Raw genomic sequence first — 25995 nt, 5'->3', positions numbered from 1 at the left:
GAATCTGTTATAAAGCAATAAAAAGGGTTCCACTATAGTTATAGTAAAAAACCCACTATTTTGCTGTACTATGTAGAACCCTATATTTCGAGTGTGTGTGTGTGTGTGTTAATGTTTAATAATAGCCATACAATGATATTTAATGCATAATAATGGTCATACATTTTAGATATGCACAGCAGCTCTGGCTTCACAAGCTGATCTCATGTTAAATGTGATTTCTGTCCAGCTGTTTTAGTGTGTTAACGGTCTGAGCACAGCTCACAGTTAAGGTCACAGTGCAGTTCTGTTGTACGTAATGTGCCATCTGGAATACCAAGGGTCTACCACACAACCCAAACAATAAGAAATGTCTAGAGCAAAGCCAGCAAAGACAAAGAAATGTCTTTTCAAAAGAAATGACAGAACATCACATTTATGTACGTATATTATTCTATACATGCAGTGTTTCTTACAATATCATGATAACGTCACAATGTAGTGTTCAAAGTCTTCACAAAGACTTCAAAGGTGTAGTGCAGCATAGTCACTTGCAGATATTGAAGTTATCCATGGCATCCTTGAGATACAGCACAGAAACTTCTTCCCTTTGCATATCCCAGCTTAGATAGCTAGGGTCAGAGCGCAGGGTTCCTCTGTCACCCTGGAGCCCGAGGGAGGGTTAAGGGTCTTTCTTAAGAGCCCAACAGGGGAAGCTTAGTAGTCGCAGGTATCAAACTCACAATCTTGTGATTAATAATTCAGTTCTCTAACCGCTCAGCCGCCACCAAAAATGCTCAATAAACAGAAAAGGTTGAGTAATTACCTCAATCTTACTTTTTTACAACTTTTTATTATTATTTTTTTTTTACCAAAGATTAGAAACCTCCTCATTATTCTCATCCTCATCATTAATGTGTTTAAATTAGTTGGTTTTCTGTTCCTTCATTAGATACTAGGAAATAAAAAAAATTATTGTGGGTGGTAAGCAACCAAATGCTGCAAATCTAGCGATTAGAGATAAGCTGATACAATGCCCAGCATTCCTATAAATAATTAATTCAGTTTCTTATGTGAGTATTCTTATGGCAGTTTTCCAAAACACTTTTTTTAAGAATGTACACCTGTCTAGAGTATCACATCCCATTGTCTGTACACATTACCAGTGGATGATTAGATATAATGTACAAAATTACTCAATTCAGGTGAGGTGGCTTTAATGGATTCATTAACCCTGATTTCTGTATTAGCCCTCTGATTTCAAAAACATCCCCTCCAATGACCATACATCTACCTCCCAGCTTATTCCTTACACATCCAACATAATTTCCCTTAAGCTTTAGGAAACAGATCTTAATCCCCAGAGGCCAAACATCTGTGACCTTCGAGGCTTTCTCGAAAACATTCTTCTCATTTATTATTATGAGATAATTCACTGGCATTGCTGAGGTTAGGTGATTTATATCAGAACACTGCAAATATTTATGAATTGTACCCTCATAAACAAAGTCATCTTTTCTCCAGTATTTGCATTTTTCTGTATAGTGGAGCTTGTTTTCAGTTTCTCCCCGCAGTGGGAAGCTTAAGGGATGAATGTGGCCTAAGCTTTGTTTTATTAGAAATAAATAAGTTAAGTTGGGTTCTGGATGGAGAAGCACTGAGACCCAACATGAGCTGAGCTTACTGTGCTAAAGGTAAAAAATGTGTGACATTGTTGAGAGTTAACCCACTTTCTACTCTTTTTTTCTTCTCGTCTCACTTCTTTCCTTCTTTTCCCATGGACATCCTTATTATAGCTGAAGAAACCTTTAATGTGGTAAGTTTAATAACATACCGAAGCGATTTAATAACATACCTTCACAGTTTACAAGAGTTGAGTGATTTTTTTTTTTTAATCAATTGATTAATTTTATTCCATTCCCAACAGCCGACCTTTACAGATGCACCTCCTGTTTATCCAGGTATTATTTTCTCTTTTTTCTTGGTAAATATTGCTGATGTATTTTTCATATATATTTATATATACTAAATTAGAAAATATGAATACCGAAAGCAATTCAGGAAAGATCTTGGCAGAGCTTCTAATTTAACAAATATTATTTTCTTTCATTTAAATATATATTATATTATATATTATATATTATATATTATTAATTACACTATAATATAAAAGTAATATATAGTAGTATAGTATAGTAGTATATTCATTTTCAAAGTGTGACTGAATGTGAATTAGACCAGTTAACATGTCAGATTAAGGTGTTGTGCATTGGTAGGATTTGGTCCCAACAAATCATTTATTTGCAGTGGTGGTGATAGGACATAACAAAAATATAGCCATTTCATTCAATAACCCAAACCATCGGTGAACCTCAGTGTGTATTGTGAGTTTTTACACACATTTTTAGTTTGATAAATTGGTTCTCACCCTGCATTTGAATTGATTTGGTTGAATTGCTTTGAATGTAGTTCTAGTTTTAGGCCCAAACCCTATCAATGCAAATGATAGTTGCATGGAATAACTGTCTGTGACGGAGCTTTAAGAGAAAGTAAACTCTTCAAACATCCGATGCCATTCACCTCCCTTATGAACAATTCAGACTCAGCAAATTTGCAGTTTGCAGTTACAGTTTGCATCTTAAACTAATGTGAGTAAATGTAGAACTAATGGTAGAATACTCTGTTGAATTCTCAGTTATAAACATTTAAACTATTTTTAAAACATTTAAAAATTAATCTGTAAAAACATTTATTCAACATATGACCGTTCTTTGCAGAGACTGAAGATGTGGCATTATTTTCCTTTTGGCTTTTGTGGCGAATGATGGTTTTCTATAATTTGACTGCAGATGAGCTGGAAACCTTACATTAACCGACTGTTCGTGTTTTTCACTCTGAAACTGCTGTAATTTTACAGCCAGACAAAACAAAGATTAGTCCTCGGGCGCTGGGCTTCTAATTCATTTTCTATAAATCGTCCTTATAAAACTCAGGCAACCTACAGTTGAGTTCTACTGCCAGTGAAAACACAGAGAAAGCCCACATGCACCATGCTGGAGCCCTTTAGGCCCCTGATAATCTCTCTGATTTATGAATGTTTTTCTGCTGGTTTTAGCTGGCAGAAAGACATATTTTATTTTTATTTCTCCGTTGCTACTGTTTAAGAGGGGCTGTTAGAAGATAGTAACACACTGTGCTTTGTCTGACAAGTCTGACTTGTAACCCATTTGGGATCGTGGTTGTCATGCTTGCAGCAGAGTTTCAGCATTCAACATTTGTGCGTTGATTATGACTGGTTTTCTTTACAACAGATGTTATTGAGGTCACATCCCACTTGCCCACCCACCTAAAGCCAGACTCTGACAGCCGGGACACAGCTCCAATCAACGTTGCCACACAATCCACAGGTCAGTCACTGCAGGAATTCATTCTCCTTGTAATCAGGACATCACAGCAAGTCTTCTTAGTCTCATTCATTGGTTTCTTTTTGCCTTGGAACAATGGAAGCTTCCTAAAAACATTGTTAACAAATGGATCAGCAATGATTTCATTGGAAAAGCGTCATTTTCTGTTAGCAAGAGGCCAAAATAGCTTCTCTCAAAGGAATAAAGTTTAAAAAAGAAAAAAAAAGATCCACATATTTCTTGCTTTACTCATGTAATCATCTTTCTCCCATTAATATTAATCTTCAAATCCATTCCTTACATCTAAGACCTATGCAAATATTGTGCCGTCATCTCAATTGTATTCCTCCCACTTGCCAAAGGGTGTGTGGTGGCTTGCATTTGTTCAACAGGTCAGGTTTTCGAAGTTCAAGCTAAGCTTGTATAGGCTGTCGGCCCCTGTAGGCCAGCCAAGCTCCATCCACTCAGACACACTCAGTGGGCGATGAGGCAAACAGTCAAAGCAAATGTGCGCCTTGTAATTGGAATAACATGACTGTGTTTCAGAGTTTGAATAAACGCCGCTCATTTCCAGATTGCCATTTGAATTGCAGAATTGGGACACGGCCCATTATGTATGTAGAAAATGTACTTCCAGCTCCGTGTGTTTAGAAACAGAGCAAATTTGAGTGAAGGCCTCGCTATTGCAGCCAGATGCTGCCTGGCCATGGTGAACTCGTCTCCGGCCTGACACGAATAAAATGGTAAATGAGTAAAGGGGTAGTACTGACTTCTAGAGAAGCAGGTGGCCACTGGTCAGAGCACTGTAAAACATGACCCCTAAGCCCCCTCATAAAACCCGCTCTTCTGTTTCCATAGCGAGAAACATTTTCCAGAGGGTTGCACGTGTCTGCTGAGAAAGAGAGTGTTAGTGCGCGCTACATTACTGAGTGCAATGGCAGAGTCAGTCTGTTTTCACTCTCAGTGATATATTTTGCTCATTATTGTGCTGTAAATTAGACATGAGTCAGTGTGCACTCAATTCAGAGTTAGAAAATCAGATTTCACAATAAATCAGTGAGTGGAATAAGCCACGACGAGTCAAATTGAGAAGCAGTAGGGATGTAAAATTGCATCAGTGTATTGTGGAAGTGTAACAGCCCAGTGTATTGGATTCTACTGAATTGTATCAGAGCATATGGTGTTGTTTCACTGGATCAGGACTAGCTTATTATATTATGACTAGAGCTTCAGTAGAGTGTCAGATATTATACTTTTATATTGTAAAATAAACAGAAAAATAAATCAATACATATTTTGACCCTTCATTAAGCTCACAGCAGTACAGTGAAACGTTGCTTGCATTTAAAGTAATGTTTTGTAGAAATTTGACCTTAAATCAGCTTCTAAATCGTGTTAATGGTACCCTGATTGTAATAGGGAGACTGGTGTCCCTGGCATTGTCACTCTGGGCTGGAACTCTGCTACTGCACTATGGCACATAACACTGCGTAACCCAATTTATATATGTGCAAAGTCCTGTAATGGTACTCTAGCACCTTCACAGTCCACATGCTTCTTTCACTTCATATGCCGGTTCTGTAGCTCCTCTGTAGCTTGTACAGAAATGCATGTTTACAGCGGTCCATGACGGAAAGCTCAAACCGAGTGTAAAGTGAATCACACTCCCTAACTGTAGGGGGATCCCAGAAGCAAAAAAATAAACAATTCTCATACTCACACTACATTTACATTATATTTACATTTAGGCATTGATTAAGTGTATTTTCTAAACAGCTCTGAACTATACCAAAATAATCACATTTAATTGTACTGAATCACAGTGGAATTTGAACTTGCTGATGCATTGAATCAAAAGAACTGAAATCGGATCACTGGTCAAAGATTTACACCCCTAATACCAAATGGATTGCCTGTCATTGACGTTTCACAGATAAGTCCTTCCCTCGCTTTAAAAGCACCTGAAAAGTCTTACACTGTAGTTTTTTTGGAAAACTCAGAGATTGTCATTCATTCACCATCCTCTAAAAATCTCCTTGCAGACATTGACAAGTGCTCCCTAACTCCAACCATCTGTGGGCCAGGCCAGTGTGTGTCAGTGCAAACCGGCTACACCTGCTACTGTGACCCAGGCTACAAACTCAATGGCCTGCAGACCACCTGCATCGGTAAGTCCCTTTAATGAGCACTGGATCACAGTTTGCACAGCCTGAGAGCACTTCACTGAGGACAAGCAGGATTCTCTCACACAGCACTGCAGCTCTAGCAAGTGCCTGAGAGAATCCCGAGCAGAGGGAAGGTGATCCATTTGTTTATGCTGAGCTGTGATGTCTAACCGTAGAGCAGGAGCCATCCAAAGGACTGCCCCAGTGCTGTCATATATGACTTCATACAGCGCTCAGTATCCAAGTAAAGCCCTGGCTTGGGCCATCACAAAGGAATGCCTGCTTGCTGGATAGGCCCCAGAGGGAAAGGTTACTTTGGACGCGTGCTAGAGCATTATCATACATATTCAGAATCATGACAGTGATTTCATTCCTTTCGATTGCATAGTACTACCATGGAACCAAAATACTCATGGATTAGGGGGGTTGCTTTGAGGCCCCAAACCTGCAGCCTATAGAGGGAAGCTGTGTGTCTTTGCTGTCACACAAACACTTTGTGTCTCCAAAACAGCAACTTTACAGAAGAAGGAATAAACTTCAGAACTTTCAATGGAAGTTAATGTAACAGATGTTATTCCAAGTCATTTTGGAGCATTTCTATTGGTCCGCTCGTTGTTACATTTTGAACAACTGCTAGACCTAAAAGAAAAAATGAAATCTACGTTTTTGCATGGCAGTGATGACATGATATGATATGATATGATATGATATGATATGATATGATATAATATGATAATTATCTCTGTAAGTAGAATCGATACTGTAACTGAAACATCTTTTGTCAGATGTGAATGAGTGTGAAGATGACCCATGTGGAGGGAAGGGACACTGTGTGAATACCTATGGCTCCTACACGTGCCAGTGCTTCTCTGGCTTTAGCCTTCTCATGACGCAGAACAAGAAGACATGTCAAGGTGAGCGAGCTGAATGATTAGCATATGGAAGTGTTAGCAATGTTTTTGATCTGTTAAATGCATCAGATTGTTTACAGCCTGGAACCAATCTTGTTCGTCTTATCTTACTCAACCTTAATTGTTCTGGACACTATTGGTCTGCAGATCAGTCAGTAATTTTTATAAACTTTGTATAAACTCTTTATTCTGCCAAGTCACCCTTTATGCTCCCAATATATTATGTAAGGCCAGTTTCAGGCTCAGATCAAGCATGTTTGGCCAATGGGAATGAACACAAGTGGTCCACAAGCTTTAATGGGCTGTTTATCAGCCTGGAAATGCTTTGGAATATTGGCATATGCTCTGTCTCATGCGTACGCATTTGAGGGAGGAACATATAACATGTGGAAGGAAAATGTAAGAAGCTACTGGAAGTGTGGCTGATCACATATTCTTCATAATTTACCAACATGTGAGCAACTTTTGGCAACTGGTTTTGAATCTCCTGCCTGGCACAAATTAGCGGTAGGGTCTAAAGGAGTTTTGCTGGTAGAACAAAATGTCAGGGTCAGATTTACATACATGTATGAGAAGACAAAATGTGTAAGCTGATTGTAAGCTCAGATCATGGTCATCTGACCGTTCCGATTTTAGAAGTTATTTGCTTTGTTGCATTTCCGAAATGCCTAATGTATATTTATTTATGTATATTAAAATTTCACTGTATTTCCCTTCCCCTCATTGTGCAACAAATCAACTGACAGACATAAACGAGTGTGCCATTCCCAACAAGTGTCCCAACAGCCTCTGTATAAACACTGAGGGATCCTTCAGTTGTGAATGCAAGAGTGGCTTTACCAAGAACTGGAGAGGACAGTGTGAAGGTATGGTTTCACACCATATAACTGCAACACTTGTGCTTATATTAATTGTTGTTTGATGTCAAAATATCTAATGTGTAATGTTGAAACTGTGAGGAGTGGTAAAAAATGTGTGGTTGCAGTTGAAAGTGTGTATAATCACCTCATGGGCATTAATCTAATGGCAGTATTCTTTTACTGGGGCAGAATGAGTTACAACACACAGCTATAATTTATTTAAAAAAAACAAGATTTCTTTTGGTTTTCTGACAAGAGGTCAAAACTATACATATGGCACATTTTGTATTCGTTTCAATGCCCATAGAAGAATTCAGGTTGGACATTTCACTGCTCTTTTTGTCAGAATTAGAGTTTATTAAATTTGTTGGTGTCCCGAGACGAACCAAACCTTTAAGCACAGTCCACAAATTTGCAGTATGATTGAAGTGTGGATTTTGTTAGCCTGCTTTATGATTCCACAACCACGTTTGAAGTGTGTTTGGTGTTATTATCTTGTTGGAAAATCCAACTGTCTCCATGTTTCAACTGTCTGGCTGATGGTTTGAGGTTTTTCTGAAGAATTCCTTCTTCATGATTATCCTTCTCAGATTTGCATTGAGCTTTTTGGACTTTCCCATTGTACTGGGTGTTGGTCAGTCCAGGAAGTGATGTCAAACAAACCCTTTTTATGTGGGTCCAGAGAAGAGCTGTAGTCAATCATGATCACTAACAGGAAGTTGAAAGACTGAAAGACACCACTCCACCAATTATCAGTGGAGGTATTTTCCTGGCCCTGTGTTCATCTTAGAAAACCCCAAATAATGAAAACCTGTGAATCAAATGTTTCTTTTATTCTAGTAAAGATGGTAAAAGTATGTTGTTACTCATTTTGCCCCAGGAAAAAGAACAGTTGCAAGAATTCACTGAAAGCCCAAAACCGCCATCACATTTGTATATATGTATCGGTATCGGTATATGTAAACTTCCAGTCACAACTGTAGGTATTTTAGAGGGTGATTTATTATAAATTATAATTGTGTTGTATGAAATGTAATGGAAAAGTACACATCAAGTGTTAATTATTCTCTGTCCCCTATAATCTAATGACAAATCGATGATTATATTTTCTCCAGTCCTGACCAAAGGAAATATAAGGTACTTGGTTGGTACATGTTGGTTATGTGTTTGTAGGCCTTACATACTCTCTTAAAAAACATTTTTTAAAAACACATTTCTTAAATTCTTTCTGGCTTGAACATAAGGTTCTAAAAAAGCATTGATTAGTATAGAAGCTTTGACATTATTGAAAAAGTGTTGTTGCATTTAAACTTCATTAACAATGTACTTTTTTCATCTTTATTTTTAAGAGTGTATGTGAGCGAGTGAGTGAGTGACGTAGGTGGTATTTTTGTGATGCATGTGTATTTTAGTACTGCAAGTTTATGTTCAAGTGTTCTGTTCTGTGCTTTATGAGCCTGTGTAACAGCTAAGCATAACCCATGCCCACATGATTAGCCACTTAATCTAATAGAGCTGTCTGAATAGCTGCTTGTTCATCTGGAATTTCCCTCTCTCTCTTTCTCTCTTTCTCTCTTTCGCTCTGTCATAGATGTGGATGAGTGCAGGAGCCCAAATGTCTGCCCTGGTGGCATATGTGTGAATACCCAGGGCTCCTTCCAGTGCCAAGCATGTGGCCCTGGCTTCAGACCTGCCGGTGGGAGATGTCTGGGTAAGAGCCACTGACAGAGTCCCCATGTGGAAACTAGCGCTGCTGCAGCGTGGGGTTTTCCGTTTAATGATTGTGTAATAACAATATTCCCCCTGTCCGGCACAGGCTGGAAGTGTAGACTTGATTTTGGCAAAGATTAGGATGACTTAAGGGTGCATGGCGACAGTGTATGCCCCTGCGAACGTGTTGACAGTCCGGGATATTTTGCAGGATAGCCAGGGGGCCCTGAGCAGACTGGTCAAACCACATAGGCACAGTGTAGCTGATTGCATTTTGCCTCTGTGCATTTATTCTAACGATTAAACGGCTTAAAGCCTAATTTAGCACTGCACGATTTTTCTGACTTTGAGCTTGAAATTAAGCCCAGTAACCCCTTTAACCTGTGACATTTCCAGACGTGATCTTATTCCCTGGTTAATTAAGGAAAAATATTGTAATGCAGTGTAAAGCCCCCATATTGGCCAGTTATGGTGTGAGATAATTTGCAGCAACTAAACCACATCATCCAGGGGTTTCTGTACAGGCTGAATGATGAGTGTTTCCAGGCAGGGGCATTCTTAGCTCTTTGGGTCAGTTTTCGTGCATTTGCCTCAAACCACATTATCAAGGGGGTTTCTATGGAGGCTGACTGAAGGCTGTTTAAAGACGCAACATTCTCAGCTTCTTTGGTCAATGCTTGTAAAAACTCACATTAGAACACATCTCATTAGAACAGATGCCAGTCACCATACATACAGTAAAAAGGACCAGAACTTCTTTTTAGTTTGAAAAATAAAGCTTGATTTCAGATTTCTGTTAAATTCCATCACCAGTTCACCTGATTTACCATCACTGATTCACCAAACCAGGTGTTGGATAATCACTATTAATAATACTAGACTCCATGAGGAGAACTTTGGAAATGTTTTAATGAACACAGTGATGGGAAACCACGACTTTCTGTAGGAATGTTATTAGTATTTATTCTAATATTGGCGTGTTACTGAGGATATAAACACTTGCTGCCCAGATAAGCAACTTTTCTTCAATTTATAACATTTTACTGGTGTTTAAAACATTTGCACAGTTCTGAATCTCTATATTTTCTAGTGGCTAACAGATTTTTATCTGCACCAAATTTAACCCCGGGAGTTACACCCGCACTCTTTAAACACATTGTCTTGTTATTGCGTCTCTTTCGCTGCTGTAAAAGATTGTTTGCAATACTTCAATTTGGGAGAGTCAAAATATTTTGCCTTGGCCACAGCCTTGAACAAACAGAATATTATTTTTGGATGGTTCTGGCCACTGCGGCTAAGCCCAGGGGATAGGCTCTTTATTAGGGGCTCACTTTTTGTGGACGGATAGGGAGGACATAGATACAGTGCTTAGGCAAGAGGTCATCAGATTGCATATTACTCCCCAAAGCTCAATCTTTACTCAGCTCAGTATGTGACATGACTTTGAAAGCACTAGTCGAGACTCCATATCCAGTATTATAACATTATTTACAGTTTCCCAGTGAGGAAAAACTGGCCAGTGGAGGAAATGTAGGTGTTGCTAGGGGAATGGAAAAATGTAGGAGTTTTAAAACTAATGTGACAGCGAACCTGGAGTGAGGTTACTATCCATCTATCTATATATCTATCTATCTACAATGGAATGCAAAAGTCTGAATTGTTACTGGGAATAGTGAAATGAGCAGAATCTAGTCTTTTCAAAAGGCATAAAGTTACAGTCATCGTTAGAGAAGACCAGGTGATGCAAATGTCAAAATATTTCTAATATTTATAAATGTTCTGATCTCTCAAACCTTGTCCCAGCAATCAGCGGCCATGGTCTCCTTTAAGAGTCTGGAGTGGTGGTGCACTATTCTACTGTGCAGCAACACCTGCACACATGTGACTTCATCACTTCATGCCTGTGTCCTCACCAGAAATTCAGTATTGGTTTTTCAAACATCTAAACAAGCCTGATGAATTTTGGGAAGAAGACTGTATCCATCACATTTTGGGCTTGTGTTGCAGGCAGTGGCATAGTGAACATTCACTGTTGGAAGGAATAAAGATTTTAATTACATTTCAGCACATTCTGGATTCAAACATCCTAATGCCTTTATGCTTTTTACAAAACCACATCATCTTTTTATATTTTTACCAGGGGTTTCCAAATGTTTGCATGCCACTGTATGTGTCTATCTGAGGCATTTGCATTTTACACTTATATAAGGTACTAATGTAGAGGTCCTGTAGAGTGGAGCTCGCTCCTAACTGTAAAACAACGTGCTGTACCTGAGCCTTCCTCACGTGCTGTGCAGTGTGACCACATTACCTCAGCATATGGTTCTCTCCTCATCCATTCATCAACAAGGAAGAGAGATGACATAGTGAATTTCAGGATCAGGGAAAGCAAGCTCAAGTGAATTAAAGTCGAATCAATCACTGGACGCCATCATTTGTTGTTCTGATGGAGGCGTTCAGCAGGCATTTGGCAGGGAATGCTGTACAGGATGTGCCACTTCATTAAAATGAATTACTGTGGACCTGTGATACAAAGAGGGCCTTTTTTCTCCTGGTACTGTAGAGACTCTTTAACTAACTTCCACAAAGTTAGAGGGTCCTGCAGAGTTGCAACACAAAGCCCTTCTTGATTTCAGTGAAGTTCAGGTTACTGTTACTGTTTTGGCACGAGTTACTGAGCATTTAAGACAGGAATAGTTGAGATTAGGATCATTTTTAATCGTTGTTTTTGTTATGGAATGTTTTGACAGCTGGTTAGGCGTGCCACAGCATCTCTGTTCATTTCATTACAGTGAAAATTAGTGCTGTAATCGTGCCCATCATGCCCAACTAGTTTCTAATTGTGTTCATAATTTAGAACATGTCCGAGCAGACAGATTAACTGATAATCATTTTTGTGAGTTATTGTTGTGCTTACAGTCTTGTTTTGTGGTAAGAAAATACGTGCTTTGTATTTTTTTTGCTGTTTTCCTGTTATTTAACTGTTTGTTAATTTGATTTATGATGAATGATGTTAGAGGTAGCAAAAAAAGTTAAAGGCCAAGTTAAAATGAACTGATTACAGAGACGCTTTTGGGTTAACTCCACTTAGTGTCGTCAAAAATCTTGTTGTAAAGCTGCAGCTCAAATTGATTAAATACTGTCTTGTTCCCGACATCTGTAGGTTAGACCTCCCATCACGTGTAGGGTGCTGATGGGATTCAAACATTTGATCTCCTGGCTCTTGACCAGTAGGCAGTTAGACAGTCACACCACTCCAGAGCTGTGAATCATGTACTGCGAACCATATTTCTGTATGAAAAGGTAAATTTACTCAGAACTGTGGTTTGGTGTAATGTAATTTTACAGCTCTAGGGTGGCCCTACAGTCTAACTGCCAGCACATGTATAAGGGGATCATAAACACAAATCCCAGCAAGGGCTCAGTGCTCCATAGTTAAAGGCCTCCCTGTTTGGGGTCGTCATGTGTTAGAGAAGGTCCTGTAACCTGCAGATGGGAATAATAGTTAACAGATTGAGAGCGAGGAACCATATTGCCCACCCCTATTTGATGCACTTTTATGCTACAACTAGCCCCATGCAACCACACTGATATTCAGAGAGTCAGGCTCAAGTTGGGTTCACCTAAAGTTCCTGACTTTTGCACTGAGTGGCCATCCTCCCTGTGGAGGAGGTCAATCCAACAAAGCATGCCTTCTTACTGTCTGCATGGCGTATGTAAGTAATGTTCCTTTCTAGAGTCATTGCCTCAGTCAATTGCCTGTAGCACAGTAGTTAGTGGCCAATTGGCTGGCTGGTGGATAAGGCTAATTGGTGGTGTGATAGAGAAAACAGCCCAGCTTTCCTTTCAGCCCTTATCGGGGAGGACTTGGAGAAATAGCAGGAGATTGCAGAAACAAAGCTTCGGAGGACACTGACAGACGTCTGGCAGACGTAGCGGCAGCGCATACAAAGCTTTGCTTGTGTGCGTTTCACCCCAGAGGTCCTCCATGTCTACAGTCTCTCTCACCCTGCTTGAAGCCGTCAGCCGTCTGGAAAGATTATGGGAGATGTTGGACAAATGCACAAGTACAGCACGCAGGAGATGGGCCTCGCCTGCTCTAGACGTTTTGAAATACGAGCTAGGTGTTTATGGCCTGTCAGATTTTACCGAAAGCATTTATTTCTGGTGACGTGACTGATGGAGTGTCTCACTCTGAAAGTAGTCGCGCTGTAGGGCGGGACTGTTGGGCATTTGCTTAAATTGGACGCCTTATTTTTTCACACATGGGTCAAACTCCCGCTCTCTCTCTCTCTCTCTCTCACACACACACACATAAACACACACAATTTTTTGCCATTCAAACTCTTTGTCCCTTTTTCTATTTCAGACGTCAACGAGTGTCAGACTGCAGGCGTGTGTGCCAACGGTCGGTGTGTGAACACAGAGGGCTCCTTCATTTGTACCTGCAACCATGGATACCAAACAACTCCGCGCAACAACAGCTGCCAAGGTATACATATCAAGCATGGATTGGTGTACACACACACACACACTATACAGCCGACTCCCTCAGACTCCTCACCCAGACTGTGTTCCTTCCAGATGTGAACGAGTGCCTGCTCCCAGATGTGTGCCCTCATGGCACATGTGTTAATCTCCCGGGCTCCCACAGGTGCAGCTGTAATGCAGGTTACCAAACCAACCTTGATGGCAAAGGCTGTGAGGGTATGTGTTATGGTTCGAATGCTGGAGTATTGGTCCACCTTTTGCTCAAACTGATCCTAAGGGACATGTTCAGCTGAAGGTTGAACCGTTTTAAGGTTCTGCAATCAAAACCAATCAAAACTGTAAAATACTTACTGTATGTTAATTTTATTAGCATTGATAAATTAAATTAAATGATATACAAATAATAAAAAGGATCAAATAAATGAATAATAATAATAATTAAAAAATACTAATTAATATGCCATCTTTATGAAATAATGTCTTACAACCCTGATAGAGCTTGTTTTGACTGGCCCATTTTTGGTCAATACCTTTTCCAACAATTACACAAAAAAAATCACCAAATTGAGCTTCAGATTGCCTTATTTAAATAGTAAACATGCAAATTATGGACCAAATATTTATATTGGAAAACAGTTCCAAAAATACCTACAAGCATTTGGTAAAAGAAATATATTTATTTATGTGGGCAATGTAAATATTTGGTCCATAATTTGCATGATCACTATTTAAATAGCAGGGATAATTTAGTATTTAATAGGGAGATGTTATATTATAGTAAAAAGTGCTACCAAAACCTCTTCAGTAAATACATGCATGCAAGAGAGGACACCAGAAAGGGGAGAAATGTGCAAGAATTGTGGGCTACCTACTACTGAGTCCTCAGTAATGACCTTTTTCCCCGGTACAGTAATGAATTACATTTTAACATGTAGGTTTACTGGGAAACTCTCTGTAATACTGTAGCAGGAAGACTGTGAAATAAAGTGTATCAATGGATATCAGCAGAAATACAAGAAGGCAAAAAGGAATCTGATCTGATCCTGTAACAAAAATCTAACCCAAATATTGAATGTTTTGTTGTTTGTGTCTTTTCCTGTGAGTAGTTTGAGCATGATAGCCTACGTTTAGATCATTCTCTTAAGTGAAGTAGTCAATTTATAAATAAGACATATCTGATCAACAATTCAGGATACAATATTAAAGAAGTATATTTTAAGTATCAAGGCCAATAAAATCTATACCTGTGGGCTTACCACAAGGCATAGGTGGGCTTTTGGTTATGACAGTCCACTAGAGCTTATTATTGTGATATTGGCTTTTGCAGTACTGATATCTTGGAAGGTTTTAATATGCAAAGGAATTGATGTATGTAATCTAGCAAAAGTATATTATTTACAAAGGAATGCAGGCTAATTTTAACACATGGTCAGGGTTTTGATTTATCAGTGCATTTTAATATCACAATTGTAATATGTAAGAATAATCTGAAAATGGTTCATAGTTCTGTCTCATTAAAAGCTACAGTTTTAATTATTTTTAATTAATTTAATTCAATTAATTTGAATTAAATATTAATTAATACAGTCTCATTAAAAATAATGGGATGATAATATGTCATTAATGCTTTTCATTAAAGCGTTCAACCTTAGATTAGTTTGAACATAATTTTACTGCTTTTACTACTTTATGGTGAAGGAGCATCACTTTCTGTCTTACAGATGTGGATGAATGTGCTCATCCCAGCCTGTGCGCAGAAGGTGTGTGTGTTAATACCGTCGGCTCTTTCACCTGTACCCAGTGTGAGGTTGGATACAGACTGTCTGAGGACAGACAGAGGTGTGAGGGTGAGTCAGACTCTCTGTTTATCCTGAATACTTGCTTTTCTCTTCCATTACACAGAACTGGTAGGAGTTTTGTAGGAGTCAGGGGTTTACTTTCTCTCTGTTGTCTTTCAAACAGATGTCAATGAGTGCCTCTCCTTGTTCATGTGCCCTAATGGCATCTGCCTGAACTCAGAAGGCTCGTTCTCCTGTATGGACTGCCCCACAGGGTACAGTGTCTCAGCAGATGGAGAGCGATGTGATGGTAATTCTCTATTTATCAACATTTCAGAGACTGTTAACCCTTATGCTCTCTACTGACTGTTCTCACTGTTCTGATGTTGGGACTCATCAACACTCTGTAAGGTTTTAAATGGTGCTTTTGACAGTAGTTGGGAGAAAAGCACTGTGAAAATTATGAACCTTTGAAGAGCAGTGTACACTCTTACAAGCAAAGTTGCTACAAAGGTTTATTTGAGCATTGCTTTAGAAGAACAGTCTTTGTAATATAGATGTATTTCATAGAAGTGGTTCTTCCATGGCATTGCTGAAAGAACCTTTTGAGACACATTTGTTTTTAAGAGTGCAGGTTGCTGATAAGGCTTCAAGGATGTCTGTTTTAGCTCAGCTACACTATATGTCCAAATGCTTGTGGAAACCCCAGGGGCGCGGTTTGGAGGGAAAAAGTTAGGGCAGTTGTAAGGGCCTGTGACTGACAGGGGCCCTGGAAATGTAATAATTTAGTATTTTGGCAGAGTTATGGGGCCCAGTGTAATATCTTTTTTATGGGGCCCAAAATCCCATGCAGAGCCCCAGGACATCCCTTCTAATGAACGTATTCAGGTACTTTAAGTTGCACCCATTGCTGACACAGATGTGCAAATGCACACACATAGATTGTCCAGTCCCTCTAGAGATGTATTGCCAATAGAATAGGACTCTCTGGACCAGACGAAACATGAACCTATTGGCACCATGTCCAATGTCATGGGCTACAGGGGTATTAAGCTGTGGAGCAGTGGAACTGTGTTCTCTGGAATGATGGTGGAGCTTCATTCAATACTTTTGGGATGTAGTAGAAAGCCTCTTTCCCTAGACAGTAGAGACAGTTATTCCAACAAAAGCAGGATGAACTCTTTTTAAATACCCTTTATTTTGGAAGAAACAATGAATGAGCAGGTGTCCCAATACTTTTGTCCATATAGTGTAGCATTAAATTAAATTCAACACATTTTGAAAACAGTAAAAAGAAAAAGAAGTACACGCTGTGCTTTATGGTGTCCTAAACTAATGCTACAGAATAGCCACAAGCTAAATTTTAGCCCCAATCTTACGTGCTAATCATGGTTTAATGCTGCAGTACAATACACTACAATATGAAACATAGTTGTATCAATAATTCTAACCCTTAATTAACTCTTAATTAACTGTTCTTTACTGCAGATATTGATGAGTGTGCTTCACCAACTACCTGCCCTCAGGGAAGATGCATTAACAATGAGGGCACATACACCTGCGTTACATGTAGTCCTGGATACAGAATGTCAGATGATGGAAGCTGTGAAGGTGAGTCTTCTGGAAAAAAAAATCTATTTATACAGTATCTGTCAAAAGTTTTAGAACACCTCCAATTATTAAACCACTTCCAGCGAATAACCTGAAATGATAAAAAGTCCAGTGACCTTAAAGGTATGTAATAATAATGTAAAAACAAAGTAAATCATAAAAAGGGTTTTTTTAGGGAACAGGAACATTGGTTAACAACTTACAGCTGACCTGGAGCAATGGAAGTAAATTAAGCTTAAAAATGTATGCAAACAATTCATGATTTGGAAACACTTTGTCTGTGTAAAAGCAGTGTTGGAACTGCCTGTGTTACTGCACTCTCCACCACAGTATTTACACAACACCGCTCAGACAGATTGCTCTTATAATGACTAAAAAAAGACACTTAACAAAGACAGACAGACAAAGCATCTTAAAAATAGATCTTCCAGATGAGAACTTCCAGATAAAGCCAGAGTGTGGTGAGTACGTCTCCTACACCATCGAAAGGCTCTTGGAAACTGGAGAAAACTGACTGGAAGAGGTCTGACAGACTCAAATCCACAACAGCATCAGAAGACAAGTTTTCGACAGTCAGAGTTGTGTGGTAGGCAGCTCACGTGACCACCATGCTCAGTTCAGCCTAACACTGGACCAAGTCTTGAGTCAGTGTCAGTAAGGAGAAGACTTGGAGCTGCAGGGTTGACTGTCTTGAATTAGTGTGAGTGTGTGTTCACTACCAGATGGGTTAAATGCGGAGGACACATTTCGCTGTACAGTGTACACTGTACAGTGACAAATATGTGCACCTTACTTACCTTACCTTACTTTAAGTTGCACCCATTGCTGACACAGATGTGCAAATGCACACACATAGATTGTCCAGTCCCTCTAGAGATGTATTGCCAATAGAATAGGACTCTCTGGACCAGACGAAACATGAACCTATTGGTACCATGTCCAATGTCATGGGCTACAAGGGTATTAAGCTGTGGAGCAGTGGAACTGTGTTCTCTGGAATGATGGTGGAGCTTCATTCAGTACTTTTGGGATGTAGTAGAAAGCCTCTTTCCCTAGACAGTAGAGACAGTTATTCCAACAAAAGCAGGATGAACTCTTTTTAAATACCCTTTATTTTGGAAGAAACAATGAATGAGCAGGCGTCCCAATACTTTTGTCCATATAGTGGAGCATTAAATTAAATTCAACACATTTTGAAAACAGTAAAAAGAAAAAAAAAGTACAAGCTGTGCTTTATGGTGTCCTAAACTAATGCTACAGAATAGCCACAAGCTAAATTTTAGCCCCAATCTTACGTGCTAATCATGGTTTAATGCTGCAGTACAATACACTACAATATGAAACATAGTTGTATCAATAATTCTAACCTTTTTTTAATAACTGTTCTTTACTGCAGATATTGATGAGTGTGCTTCACCAACTACCTGCCCTCAGGGAAGATGCATTAACAATGAGGGCACATACACCTGCGTTACATGTAGTCCTGGATACAGAATGTCAGATAATGGAACCTGTGAAGGTGAGTCTTCTGGAAAAAAAAATTTATTTATACAGTATCTGTCAAAAGTTTTAGAACACCTCCAATTATTAAACCACTTCCAGCGAATAACCTGAAATGGTAAAAAGTCCAGTGACCTCAAAGGTATGTAATAATAATGTAATAACAAAGTAAATCATAAAAAGGTTTTTTTTTTAGGGAACAGGAACATTGGTTAACAACTTACAGCTGACCTGGAGCAATGGAAGTAAATTAAGCTTAAAAATGTATGCAAACAATTCATGATTTGGAAACTTTGTCTGTGTAAAAGCAGTGTTGGAACTGCCTGTGTTACTGCACTCTCCACCACAGTATTTACACAACACCGCTCAGACAGATTGCTCTTATAATGACTAAAAAAAGACACTTAACAAAGACAGACAGACAAAGCATCTTAAAAATAGATCTTCCAGATGAGAACTTTCAGATAAAGCCAGAGTGTGGTGAGTACGTCTCCTACACCATCGAAAGGCTCTTGGAAACTGGAGAAAACTGACTGGAAGAGGTCTGACAGACTCAAATCCACAACAGCATCAGAAGACAAGTTTTCGACAGTCAGAGTTGTGTGGTAGGCAGCTCACGTGACCACCATGCTCAGTTCAGCCTAACACTGGACCAAATCTTGAGTCAGTGTCAGTAAGGAGAAGACTTGGAGCTGCTGGGTTGACTGTCTTGAATTAGTGTGAGTGTGTGTTCACTACCAGATGGGTTAAATGCGGAGGACACATTTCGCTGTACAGTGTACACTGTACAGTGACAAATATGTGCACCTTACTTACCTTACCTTACTTTAAGTTGCACCCATTGCTGACACAGATGTGTAAATGCACACACATAGATTGTCCAGTCCCTCTAGAGATGTATTGCCAATAGAATAGGACTCTCTGGACCAGACGAAACATGAACCTATTGGTACCATGTCCAATGTCATGGGCTACAGGGGTATTAAGCTGTGGAGCAGTGGAACTGTGTTCTCTGGAATGATGGTGGAGCTTCATTCAATACTTTTGGGATGTAGTAGTAAGCCTTTTTTCCCTAGACAGTAGAGACAGTTATTCCAACAATAGCAGGATGAACTCTTTTTAAATACCCTTTATTTTGGAAGAAACAATGAATGAGCAGGCGTCCCAATACTTTTGTCCATATAGTGTAGCATTAAATCAAATTCAACACATTTTGAAAACAGTAAAAAGAAAAAGAAGTACACGCTGTGCTTTATGGTGTCCTAAACTAATGCTACAGAATAGCCACAAGCTAAATTTTAGCCCCAATCTTACGTGCTAATCATGGTTTAATGCTGCAGTACAATACACTACAATATGAAACATAGTTGTATCAATAATTCTAACCCTTAATTAACTCTTAATTAACTGTTCTTTACTGCAGATATTGATGAGTGTGCTTCACCAACTACCTGCCCTCAGGGAAGATGCATTAACAATGAGGGCACATACACCTGCGTTACATGTAGTCCTGGATACAGAATGTCAGATAATGGAAGCTGTGAAGGTGAGTCTTCTGGAAAAAAAAATCTATTTATACAGTATCTGTCAAAAGTTTTAGAACACCTCCAATTATTAAACCACTTCCAGCGAATAACCTGAAATGGTAAGAGTCCAGTGACCTCAAAGGTATGTAATAATAATGTAATAACAAAGTAAATCATAAAAAGGTTTTTTTTTTAGGGAACAGGAACATTGGTTAACAACTTACAGCTGACCTGGAGCAATGGAAGTAAATTAAGCTTAAAAATGTATGCAAACAATTCATGATTTGGAAACACTTTGTCTGTGTAAAAGCAGTGTTGGAACTGCCTGTGTTACTGCACTCTCCACCACAGTATTTACACAACACCGCTCAGACAGATTGCTCTTATAATGACTAGAAAAAGACACTTAACAAAGACAGACAGACAAAGCATCTTAAAAATAGATCTTCCAGATGAGAACTTCCAGATAAAGCCAGAGTGTGGTGAGTACGTCTCCTACACCATCAAAAGGCTCTTGGAAACTGGAGAAAACTGACTGAAAGAGGTCTGACAGACTCAAATCCACAACAGCATCAGAAGACAAGTTTTTGACAGTCAGAGTTGTGTGGTAGGCAGCTCACGTGACCACCATGCTCAGTTCAGCCTAACACTGGACCAAGTCTTGAGTCAGTGTCAGTAAGGAGAAGACTTGGAGCTGCAGGGTTGACGGTCTTGAATTAGTGTGAGTGTGTGTTCACTACCAGATGGGTTAAATGCGGAGGACACATTTCGCTGTACAGTGTACACTCTACAGTGACAAATATGTGCACCTTACTTACCTTACCTTACTTTAAGTTGCACCCATTGCTGACACAGACTTGCAAATGCACACACATAGATTGTCCAGTCCCTCTAGAGATGTATTGCCAATAGAATAGGACTCTCTGGACCAGACGAAACATGAACCTATTGGCACCATGTCCAATGTCATGGGCTACAGGGGTATTAAGCTGTGGAGCAGTGGAACTGTGTTCTCTGGAATGATGGTGGAGCTTCATTCAGTACTTTTGGGATGTAGTAGAAAGCCTCTTTCCCTAGACAGTAGAGACAGTTATTCCAACAAAAGCAGGATGAACTCTTTTTAAATACCCTTTATTTTGGAAGAAACAATGAATGAGCAGGCGTCCCAATACTTTTGTCCATATAGTGTAGCATTAAATCAAATTCAACACATTTTGAAAACAGTAAAAAGAAAAAGAAGTACACGCTGTGCTTTATGGTGTCCTAAACTAATGCTACAGAATAGCCACAAGCTAAATTTTAGCCCCAATCTTACGTGCTAATCATGGTTTAATGCTGCAGTACAATACACTACAATATGAAACATAGTTGTATCAATAATTCTAACCTTTTTTTAATAACTGTTCTTTACTGCAGATATTGATGAGTGTGCTTCACCAACTACCTGCCCTCAGGGAAGATGCATTAACAATGAGGGCACATACACCTGCGTTACATGTAGTCCTGGATACAGAATGTCAGATAATGGAAGCTGTGAAGGTGAGTCTTCTGGAAAAAAAAATCTATTTATACAGTATCTGTCAAAAGTTTTAGAACACCTCCAATTATTAAACCACTTCCAGCGAATAACCTGAAATGGTAAAAAGTCCAGTGACCTCAAAGGTATGTAATAATAATGTAATAACAAAGTAAATCATAAAAAGGTTTTTTTTTTAGGGAACAGGAACATTGGTTAACAACTTACAGCTGACCTGGAGCAATGGAAGTAAATTAAGCTTAAAAATGTATGCAAACAATTCATGATTTGGAAACACTTTGTCTGTGTAAAAGCAGTGTTGGAACTGCCTGTGTTACTGCACTCTCCACCACAGTATTTACACAACACCGCTCAGACAGATTGCTCTTATAATGACTAGAAAAAGACACTTAACAAAGACAGACAGACAAAGCATCTTAAAAATAGATCTTCCAGATGAGAACTTCCAGATAAAGCCAGAGTGTGGTGAGTACGTCTCCTACACCATCAAAAGGCTCTTGGAAACTGGAGAAAACTGACTGAAAGAGGTCTGACAGACTCAAATCCACAACAGCATCAGAAGACAAGTTTTCGACAGTCAGAGTTGTGTGGTAGGCAGCTCACGTGACCACCATGCTCAGTTCAGCCTAACACTGGACCAAGTCTTGAGTCAGTGTCAGTAAGGAGAAGACTTGGAGCTGCAGGGTTGACGGTCTTGAATTAGTGTGAGTGTGTGTTCACTACCAGATGGGTTAAATGCGGAGGACACATTTCGCTGTACAGTGTACACTCTACAGTGACAAATATGTGCACCTTACTTACCTTACCTTACTTTAAGTTGCACCCATTGCTGACACAGACTTGCAAATGCACACACATAGATTGTCCAGTCCCTCTAGAGATGTATTGCCAATAGAATAGGACTCTCTGGACCAGACGAAACATGAACCTATTGGTACCATGTCCAATGTCATGGGCTACAGGGGTATTAAGCTGTGGAGCAGTGGAACTGTGTTCTCTGGAATGATGGTGGAGCTTCATTCAGTACTTTTGGGATGTAGTAGAAAGCCTCTTTCCCTAGACAGTAGAGACAGTTATTCCAACAAAAGCAGGATGAACTCTTTTTAAATACCCTTTATTTTGGAAGAAACAATGAATGAGCAGGCGTCCCAATACTTTTGTCCATATAGTGGAGCATTAAATTAAATTCAACACATTTTGAAAACAGTAAAAAGAAAAAGAAGTACACGCTGTGCTTTATGGTGTCCTAAACTAATGCTACAGAATAGCCACAAGCTAAATTTTAGCCCCAATCTTACGTGCTAATCATGGTTTAATGCTGCAGTACAATACACTACAATATGAAACATAGTTGTATCAATAATTCTAACCTTTTTTTAATAACTGTTCTTTACTGCAGATATTGATGAGTGTGCTTCACCAACTGCCTGCCCTCATGGAAGATGCATTAACAATGAGGGCACATACACCTGCGTTTCATGTAATCTTGGATACAGAATGTCAGATGATGGAAGCTGTGAAGGTGAGTCTTCTGAAAAAAAAAAATCTATTTATACAGTATCTGTCAAAAGTTTTAGAACACCTCCAATTATTAAACCACTTCCAGCGAATAACCTGAAATGGTAAAAAGTCCAGTGACCTCAAAGGTATGTAATAATAATGTAATAACAAAGTAAATCATAAAAAGGTTTTTTTTTTAGGGAACAGGAACATTGGTTAACAACTTACAGCTGACCTGGAGCAATGGAAGTAAATTAAGCTTAAAAATGTATGCAAACAATTCATGATTTGGAAACACTTTGTCTGTGTAAAAGCAGTGTTGGAACTGCCTGTGTTACTGCACTCTCCACCACAGTATTTACACAACACCGCTCAGACAGATTGCTCTTATAATGACTAAAAAAAGACACTTAACAAAGACAGACAGACAAAGCATCTTAAAAATAGATCTTCCAGATGAGAACTTCCAGATAAAGCCAGAGTGTGGTGAGTACGTCTCCTACACCATCGAAAGGCTCTTGGAAACTGGAGAAAACTGACTGGAAGAGGTCTGACAGACTCAAATCCACAACAGCATCAGAAGACAAGTTTTCGACAGTCAGAGTTGTGTGGTAGGCAGCTCACGTGACCACCATGCTCAGTTCAGCCTAACACTGGACCAAGTCTTGAGTCAGTGTCAGTAAGGAGAAGACTTGGAGCTGCAGGGTTGACGGTCTTGAATTAGTGTGAGTGTGTGTTCACTACCAGATGGGTTAAATGCGGAGGACACATTTCGCTGTACAGTGTACACTGTACAGTGACAAATATGTGCACCTTACTTACCTTACCTTACTTTAAGTTGCACCCATTGCTGACACAGATGTGCAAATGCACACACATAGATTGTCCAGTCCCTCTAGAGATGTATTGCCAATAGAATAGGACTCTCTGGACCAGACGAAACATGAACCTATTGGTACCATGTCCAATGTCATGGGCTACAAGGGTATTAAGCTGTGGAGCAGTGGAACTGTGTTCTCTGGAATGATGGTGGAGCTTCATTCAGTACTTTTGGGATGTAGTAGAAAGCCTCTTTCCCTAGACAGTAGAGACAGTTATTCCAACAAAAGCAGGATGAACTCTTTTTAAATACCCTTTATTTTGGAAGAAACAATGAATGAGCAGGCGTCCCAATACTTTTGTCCATATAGTGGAGCATTAAATTAAATTCAACACATTTTGAAAACAGTAAAAAGAAAAAAAAAGTACAAGCTGTGCTTTATGGTGTCCTAAACTAATGCTACAGAATAGCCACAAGCTAAATTTTAGCCCCAATCTTATGTGCTAATCATGGTTTAATGCTGCAGTACAATACACTACAATATGAAACATAGTTGTATCAATAATTCTAACCTTTTTTTAATAACTGTTCTTTACTGCAGATATTGATGAGTGTGCTTCACCAACTACCTGCCCTCAGGGAAGATGCATTAACAATGAGGGCACATACACCTGCGTTACATGTAATCCTGGATACAGAATGTCAGATGATGGAAGCTGTGAAGGTGAGTCTTCTGAAAAAAAAATCTATTTATACAGTATCTGTCAAAAGTTTTAGAACACCTCCAATTATTAAACCACTTCCAGCGAATAACCTGAAATGGTAAAAAGTCTAGTGACCTCAAAGGTATGTAATAATAATGTAAAAACAAAGTAAATCATAAAAAGGGTTTTTTTAGGGAACAGGAACATTGGTTAACAACTTACAGCTGACCTGGAGCAATGGAAGTAAATTAAGCTTAAAAACGTATGCAAACAATTCATGATTTGGAAACACTTTGTCTGTGTAAAAGCAGTGTTGGAACTGCCTGTGTTACTGCACTCTCCACCACAGTATTTACACAACACCGCTCAGACAGATTGCTCTTATAATGACTAGAAAAAGACACTTAACAAAGACAGACAGACAAAGCATCTTAAAAATAGATCTTCCAGATGAGAACTTCCAGATAAAGCCAGAGTGTGGTGAGTACGTCTCCTACACCATCGAAAGGCTCTTGGAAACTGGAGAAAACTGACTGGAAGAGGTCTGACAGACTCAAATCCACAACAGCATCAGAAGACAAGTTTTCGACAGTCAGAGTTGTGTGGTAGGCAGCTCACGTGACCACCATGCTCAGTTCAGCCTAACACTGGACCAAGTCTTGAGTCAGTGTCAGTAAGGAGAAGACTTGGAGCTGCAGGGTTGACGGTCTTGAATTAGCAGTACAAAAGCCATTGCTATGATGGCAAGACAGGCTTGCTTGGGCTGTGCAGCATTTTGAAGAAGTATTGCTAATAGATTAGGACTGTTTGGAGCAGGCAATATAACATAAAAAAACATAAACCTATTGGCACCATGCCCAATGCCATGGGCTAGAGGGGTATAAAGCCCCCCAGCATTGAGCTGTGGGGCAGTGGAACTGTGTTCTCTGGAATGATGGTGGAGCTCCTTCCAATACTTGTAGGATCAGTTGGGATGAGCTTTGAATGATCACCATCAAAAGGCTCTTGGAAACTAACTGGAGATACCTGACTGGAAGAGGTCTGACAGACTCAAATCCACAACAGCATCAGAAGACGTTTCTGGTATTTCCCATGACCACCATGTAGCTCGGCCTAACACTGGACCGAGCCGCAGTGTCAGCTGTGAGAAGACTTGGAGCTGCAGGGTTAGAGTAGCAGTAAGAAAGTCAGTGCTAGCAAGACAAAACAGGCTTGTCTGGGCCATGCAACATGTAGAGGCGTATTGCATGGATATCATTCATTTTAGTGACTTTGTGGGAAGTTAGATTGTCTACCAAGAATTTAGACCCCTCTCTGAGATGCTGGGACCCAAGCTAGAGTAATAATAGAAAAATATACGACAGTCAGAGATAGTGTGGTGAGGTGATGGAACGGATGGTTCCTTGTGGGTCCATGTGGTTCAAGGCTGGCTTTTAGTCGATACTTCATCACTGAACTCCTGACAGTTCGTCTGTGAGTGTTGTCGCAGAAAATATGAA

At 39.5% G+C, this 25995-nt stretch overlaps 1 protein-coding gene across 1 annotated transcript in view; it reads left to right on the top strand.

Moving 5' to 3' along the window:
* Nucleotides 1-25995, top strand: part of LOC140564075 (latent-transforming growth factor beta-binding protein 2-like) — a 154840-nt gene that overhangs the window by 95196 nt on the left and 33649 nt on the right. Inside the window, exons 13-29 of the mRNA XM_072689151.1 lie at nucleotides 1776-1795; nucleotides 1907-1940; nucleotides 3291-3386; nucleotides 5426-5551; nucleotides 6334-6462; nucleotides 7206-7325; nucleotides 8911-9030; nucleotides 13399-13521; nucleotides 13614-13736; nucleotides 15242-15367; nucleotides 15483-15608; nucleotides 16787-16909; nucleotides 18306-18428; nucleotides 19833-19955; nucleotides 21352-21474; nucleotides 22872-22994; nucleotides 24394-24516. Coding sequence (XP_072545252.1) covers nucleotides 1776-1795; nucleotides 1907-1940; nucleotides 3291-3386; nucleotides 5426-5551; nucleotides 6334-6462; nucleotides 7206-7325; nucleotides 8911-9030; nucleotides 13399-13521; nucleotides 13614-13736; nucleotides 15242-15367; nucleotides 15483-15608; nucleotides 16787-16909; nucleotides 18306-18428; nucleotides 19833-19955; nucleotides 21352-21474; nucleotides 22872-22994; nucleotides 24394-24516 — 1881 coding nt within the window. The remainder of the gene's footprint in view (nucleotides 1-1775; nucleotides 1796-1906; nucleotides 1941-3290; nucleotides 3387-5425; nucleotides 5552-6333; nucleotides 6463-7205; nucleotides 7326-8910; nucleotides 9031-13398; nucleotides 13522-13613; nucleotides 13737-15241; nucleotides 15368-15482; nucleotides 15609-16786; nucleotides 16910-18305; nucleotides 18429-19832; nucleotides 19956-21351; nucleotides 21475-22871; nucleotides 22995-24393; nucleotides 24517-25995) is intronic.

This window comes from Salminus brasiliensis, chromosome 10, assembly GCF_030463535.1.
Source record: "Salminus brasiliensis chromosome 10, fSalBra1.hap2, whole genome shotgun sequence".
NCBI classification, from domain to species: domain Eukaryota; kingdom Metazoa; phylum Chordata; class Actinopteri; order Characiformes; family Bryconidae; genus Salminus; species Salminus brasiliensis.
Note: the sequence above shows the minus strand (reverse complement) of the source record. Positions and strands in the feature narration are given on the sequence as shown.